The sequence below is a fragment of the Mastomys coucha genome, unplaced genomic scaffold (assembly GCF_008632895.1).
Source record: "Mastomys coucha isolate ucsf_1 unplaced genomic scaffold, UCSF_Mcou_1 pScaffold22, whole genome shotgun sequence".
Lineage (NCBI taxonomy): Eukaryota > Metazoa > Chordata > Mammalia > Rodentia > Muridae > Mastomys > Mastomys coucha.
Window position 1 is genome coordinate 100553693 of NW_022196905.1, and position 7129 is coordinate 100560821.

A 7129-nucleotide genomic window follows, 5' to 3' on the forward strand; every position below is an offset into this window, starting at 1 on the left:
GCCTGGTCTACAGAGTGAGTTCCAGGACAGCCAGAGCTACACAGAGAAATCCTGTCTCAGGAAAAAAATATATACTTAAATAATAAAAATATTAAGAAAAAAATACTACGGCAAATTATGAAATAAAAAAATGGGCTACAGAGCTAAACAAAAATTCTCAACTTAGGAATCTCAAATGGCCAAGAGGCACCTAAAGAAATGTTCAACAGTCACTAGGAAAATACAAATCAAAACAACCCTGAGATTCCACCTCACACCAATCAGAATGGCTAAGAACAAAAACTCAGGTGACAGCAGATGCTGGCGAGGATGTGGAGAAAGAAGAACACTCCTCCATTGCTGCGATTGCAAACTGGTACAACCTCTCTGGAAATCAGTCTGGCAGTTCCTCAGAAAATTGGTCATAGTACTACCAGAGGACCCAGCTATAGGTCCACTCCTGGGCATATACCCAGAAGATGCTCCAACATGTAATAAGGATACATGCTTCACTATGTTCATAGCAGCCTTATTTATAATAGCCAGAAGCTGGAAACCCAGATGTCTCTCAACAGAGGAATAGATACATTTATACAATGGAGTACTACTCAGCTATTAAAAACAATGACTTTGAAATTCATAGACAAATGGATAGAACTAGAAAATTTCCTGAGGGAAGTGACCCTCTCATGTGTAAAAGAATACACATGGTATGTACTCACTGATAAGTGGATACTAGGAAAAAAGATTGGAATACCCACAATACAACTCACTGACCATATAAAGCTAGGGAAGAAGACCAGAATGAAATGAAGAAACAAATAGTGGAGCAGAGACTGAAGGAAAGGCCATCCAGAGACTGCCCCACCTAGGATCTATCCCATTCGCACACACTCACCCAGACGTCATTGCTGATGCCAAGAAGAGCTGGCTGACAGGAGCCTGGTATAGTTGTCCCATCAGAAGCTCTGCCAGAGCCTGACCAACACAGATGTGGATGCTTGCAGTCAATCATTAGACTGAACAAGGGGACCCCAATGGAGGAGTTAGAGAAAGGACTGAAGGAGCCTAAGGGGCTTGCAACCCCACAGGGCAACCCCATAGGAAGAACAACAATATAAACCAAACCCCCCAGAGCTCCCAGGGACTGAACCACCAAGCAAAGAGTACACAAGGAGACCCCATGGCTCCAGCTGCATATGTAGCAGAGGATTGCCTTATCAATGGGAGGGGAGGCCCTTTGTCCTGTGGAGACTCAATACTCCAGCGTAGGGGGTTGCTAGGGCAGTGAGGTGGGAGTGGGTGGGTAGGTGGGGGGAGCACCCTCATAGAAGCAGGGAGGAGGAGGGATGAATAGGGAGTTTGTAGAGGGGAAACTTTTCCGTTTTTTGGTGGGTTATTTTAGATAACTGCATGTGACAAGCAAGCAAAATTAATTCTTGTTGATTAATTAGGCTAGTATTAGAAATACAATCAATTTATATGTAATTTTTTAATCTAACAATATTAGTTTTCTTTCACTTTATGGAAAATTGCTTTATTTCAGTAAGGATTTCTTAAGAACATTTTCTGAGCACAAGGAGAAATTTTCAGAGGGAGGATTTATAGAATACCACATGGACAGAGATAAAATACAAGGTATTTGTTAAATACATATTAATATGTAAAGTTTATACATAAGATCTGCTCCCTCAAATGTTACCATGGATAATAATACTAATATTATTATAATACTAATTATTTATAGTAATTCTAATATAATTTATACTAATATATTATTGATATTATCATATAATATTTCTACTAATATTGATAGGAATGTTCCTATGCCAAAGAAAACTGAAGTGACCTACATGCGAATCTGTCCAATTTGTTTTAAGTTTTGTTTCTTCTTCACTGGGAATTCACTCTTAGACTAACTCCCTGCAGGTGGTTATGTCACTAACACTCAGCTGTCAACTGAAGGCTGTCGGGCCAGGAAAGGCAATGTCCACACTTGTTCCTTTAAGGTTTAGATTCATTTAGTGGCCAAAGAGTTTCCTTTCTTCTTCATTCCTTATAGCAAATCAAGTTTATGCTATCCTGCCAAGTGTCATTACTGTGAATAAACATTACTTTACTAAGATTCAAAATAAGAGACACAATTTTCCCTGTACTACTGAATATCTATCATGATAGAATGGTAAAGACCGGGCTCTCTCCCGTCACAAGGACTAGCCTAAGAGCTAGTCAAATTCTGACAAATTTCATTGGCTGAATGTCAGAGATTCTAGATGCCAGTTTAAAAAGCATTCAAATACTAAGAAATCTGTTTAACTGATATTAGGCAAGTATTCTTCTTTTTGCAATAAGAACACCGTGAAGGGGAACAGAGGCCAGAGGGAAAAGATGCCTGCACACCTCAACAGCTGCACCACACATCTAGGCAGTCAGGTGTGAGGAAAAGGTTACTATACACGAGCAACCACCAAGTATTTTCAGATCACAATAAAAAATAATACACATGTCAGGGATTGACCATTTTAAGTTATTATTAAAGGTTTAGGGAAGACAAAGCCTTAATATTTGAACACAAAAATCATTGCTTATAAAGGCAATCTTCTAAGGTGCTCTCAATGATAATCATGAATTCATAGAAACAATTAGCATGAAAAGGTCAGTAATAATGTGTTACATTAAGAGAGGAAGGAAGGAGGAAATATGTGAAGACCAACATTTCTCACTCACCTCATGAGTCAGCTCTGCTACCTGGTCCTTCAGTTCCCTAATGTACTGGTTAGAGTCAGACCTATTAAGCTGGCCTTGGAGCTTGCCTTCTTCTTTCTGTTTTGTGACAATACAACAAAGGAAAATCAGTGGACAATTTTTACATCATGAGCTAAGATATTTTAAGACCTAGGGCAGCAGTTTAGTTAGCTAAATTCTGAACAAACTCATTCTATCACTGGAAAGGAATTAAAAATGCATTAAATAGAGTGTTTCTAAAACATGGCTAATAGGTGTTGACAAACCACAGTCCTCATAAAATAACCCTTGAAAAAGTCTTAAAATTAATTATCAAACAGATCCTCTGATGGCGAAATTACCCTCAAATTTCAAGTCCATTTATATAATTATTTTCTCAGGTAGTTGTTTTTTTACCAATTATAAAAGCTAGTGCCAGTCAAAAATGCCCAACTGGAGTTCAATTTATACCTGAAATCTTTTGCAGAAATAGACAAAGTTCTCCAACTCTAGAAAGAGATAATTAATTGTTAAATTTGCTCAGGATATACACTGGAAATCCTAGATATAGTTGATTTTTAAAATGCTGCAGGAGCTGAAGAGATGGCTCAGCAGTTCTGAACATGCACTGCTCTTGAAAATGACCAGTTAAATCCCTAGTGTCCTTGTCAACAACAGCCTGCAAGGTGAGCCCCAGGGGATCCGACATACCAGACACTACTCCAGACTCTTACATGTGCATACTCCAAACAGACCGACGTAGTAACCGAAACTTACAAACAAGTAAACTAAGTCTGTCAAGGAGCTCCTGACGTCACAGTTGCTGGGTAGAGGTGGCCCATTTTCCATGGCTACACCTATAGGGGAGGAGCTGCCTTTTCCTTTCTCATCGCTGCAGATCCCCAGCTGCCTGGAGTTCACTTTGAGGATGGCCTCAAAGTCAAGATCTGCCTGCTCCTATGTCCCCAGAACTGAGATTAAAGCTATATGCCACCAAGACTGGCCAGTTGTCTTATAATGAAAAGTAAACTCTAGATAATGGGCTCTCTAAAGAGTGAAAACAGTTTTAAAATACTCCAAAATGTTTCAAATTAGGAAGCCATGTACTGATGCTTTAAATGTTTAGAAGCTGTTTTCTAGTGGTAACTGCTCAAAGTGGTAAGTCACTCCTGAGACCAAAAGAAGACAGGCTTACTTTGAACAGTGACCAATCATTATTTTACTTCTTAAGTAGTTCAAAGGCACAGAACATGAACAGTAAAGTAAAAGAACTAGTGAGTGAGCCACTCAACTTCAGCGTGCTCTGTGGATCCCTTAGCATAGAGTCTTCCTGGCTCTACACCAACTCCATCTCAAACTTCTGCCTCTTCAAAGTAGGAAAAGTCTGGACTAAAGGGGAATCAGCCAGCAGAAAGGAAGAAGACCTCGATAGAACAGGCTGTGAAGATGGAAGGTGCTCACTAACAAGAGAATGATGCCATTGCTCCAGAGTAGACCACTGAACATCTACAGGAGACTAATTTGATAACAGTCACTCACTAGATGTCTTCAACAGTCTTCTGCTCTCTGTGTGTGTGTGTGTGTGTGTGTGTGTGTGTGTGTGTGTGTGTGTGAGAGAGAGAGAGAGAGAGAGAGAGAGAGAGAGATTCACATCCTGTCATATTTATAATGCTGATTAAATAAGACACAAACTCACTAGGAAGATAGAAGCTGACATCAAATTCAACACAAATAAGATGATTAACCCAAGATAAGCTCTTAGACTGTGGGAAGAAGGCAAAAATCACAAAAGACCTTGGTTTGAGAGACTGGGGAATGAGCAGCAGCCTCAATTTATACCCACTCTCTTCTAGGGGACACCTGGAATAGAGAAACTACTCATACAAGACAGGGACCAGTCACTCTATTTAAAACAACTAAGTCCAAAGACGTTTCATCCAAAGTGGGTTTGGCTAAAAATAAACTTGCTAGAGCAACTGATGTATTTTTTGGAAGAAAAACAGCACTAATGAAAATGAGGATACCTGAGAACATTGCAATAAAAAAGATGGAGGAGTGCAGACTCGGCCATTGGCTAAGAGCACTGTTTCTTGCAGAGGACTGGGATTCAGTTCTTAAGACTCACATCTTGGCTTACAACCATCTGTCATTGCAGTTCCAGGGAATCTGACACCCTTTCTGATCTCCACAGGCAGCATGCAAACATGTGGTCTACATATACACATGGAAGCAAGACACTCATAAAGTAAAAATAAACAAATCTAAAACAAATTTTAAATTAAAAAGATGGAAGCATGTTAACAAAAAAAGAAAGTCATTCAAAATGTGTATGAACTCCCCCCAAACACTGAACAAAACCCCCAAACACATGAACAAAACAACAAAGCTGAAGACAAACCTCAGTGGTGCCTAGCACACATGAGGTCCTGCGGCAATCCTCAGGACCACAAAATCAAACGATAACAAAATAAAAAATTAAAATAAAATAAAAACATGCTCCTTGAACTTGTACTCTCTGGACAAAAGAAATTTCCAAGAAAAAAAAAAAAGCTATATTCAATTAAGTGAAATGTATATGGTGCATAAAATATTTACATTTAAAGATGCCTTGGAAAATGAGAAATAACTGTTAATGCATGCAGGGTCAACCGAGGGAATAATAATTAAGTAGCTCCACTTTATCTCAGAATACTTCTCTCCCATCAGCAGCACACCGGACACTCACACACACCTGTCAAAGGCTCCGCCTGAGTATTTAGAGTCAATGCACCACTAAAGGAGAGATCAATGAGGACTGGAAAGATGGCTCAGCCGATAAAGGGTAGGCTCACAACCAAAAACATAAGGAGAGATCAATATTTTAAAAGTAGAAACAAAGAGTCAGAAATATCCTAACTGTTATTTAATGACAAATGTATAAATGACCTTGCACAAAATTTCGATTTTTAATGTTGTGCAAACAGACTTTCATTTAAATATTACTTTAAAGCTTTTTAGTTAATACCTTCTTTCAGTATAAAAGCAGAATTCACAATGTAAAATATAATAAAGACCTACTTATTCTCAGAATTACACATTAACTTCATATCACTTCTTAAACAGTTCATTCAACTATCTAATGTTTAAGATTTTTTTTCTAAGTATTTTTATGGCTTCCTATTTTCAAGTACTGTCATATGTTTGTTTCTGATAAGAAAGTGGGAAATGTCAGCTACACTAATAAATTTACCAGAGACGTGCATTCTTGAAGTTTTCTTTTGGTCTAGCTGATAACAACAGATTGCCAGCTCACTGGTTTACTAAGTAAAAGAATTGGTGAAGAAAGAGGCTCAATGTATCAACACTACATGTATTCATCAAGGAGACCTTGCACATGCACTTCATGTCAGATCACACATGAAACTTCAGAGGGTCAAGTAGTGATTCTAACAGGCATACATACACACCCCATTAGCTTTACCATGAGAGTGTCTACCTCAGGATTTGAATTTAGCCTTAAGCCAAAGATTTTGTATGTATAAAGCTTTTAACCAAAAAGTCAACAATCACTTAGCTAACAATATGTGTGCTTAATTGTTCAGGAGCAAAGAATAATGCAACTTACTTTGAAATGCATCAAAAAGTAAAAAGGGTAGAATAACGGAGAAATGAACATCGGATAAGGCAACATGAGAACAATGACTTGGGTGTGTTAATTACAGTGTTTTCACTGTCTATGTTTGTACATTTTCATAGTACTCAAACAGAACAATTCACCCCTCTTTCCGCACACCACTACTAAGAAGGTGCATATGCTTTATACTAGACCTCATCTATATCAGTGAAGAAGCACCTACCCTTCATGCTCTGTTGACTCTGCATTTGAAATCTCCCTTTTGTACTAAGCATGGTGGTCCATATCTATAATCCTAGCACTGGGCAGCTGGGAGCAAGAGTATCATCAGCATAAGTCCTGCCTGGGCCAAAGAAGTTCTGTCCCTGAAGGCTGGCATTTAACACAACTGAGTGACACAGCAGTTGTTTATCATGTGGGAAGCAGCCTTGGGTCAGCTCCCCAGCACATACACACAGAAATAAATACAAATCTACAACTTGTTCCAGTAATAAATGCTACTTTCATTATATTTTCCTGGGAATTTAATATGAAAAGCTATAAACTATACCTTCTCTAAAATTTTTGTAACCAGAAGTGTTCTTTATTTGGTTTTGAAATGTTTGCATACAAAGCACAAGTCAATACATGAAATAAATTTATGTATTTAAAATTTTTGTACTTTGGTTTGCTCCTAAGCCTGTGGTCTTACATGTGAGAGGGTGCTTGCCCTGTGGCCTTACATGTGAGAGGGTGCTCGTCCTGTGGCCTTACATGTGAGAGGGTGCTCGCCCTGAGGCCTTACATGTGAGAGGGTGCTCACCCTGAGGCCTT

At 38.7% G+C, this 7129-nt stretch overlaps 1 protein-coding gene across 6 annotated transcripts in view; it reads right to left on the reverse strand.

The window, feature by feature from the left end:
* The window catches only part of Evi5 (ecotropic viral integration site 5), a 167478-nt gene that overhangs the window by 34947 nt on the left and 125402 nt on the right, over window positions 1–7129 (reverse strand). For all 6 annotated transcript variants that reach the window (XM_031337208.1, XM_031337213.1, XM_031337212.1 and 3 more), the window contains one exon: window positions 2707–2802. In XM_031337208.1, coding sequence (XP_031193068.1) covers window positions 2707–2802 — 96 coding nt within the window. The remainder of the gene's footprint in view (window positions 1–2706; window positions 2803–7129) is intronic.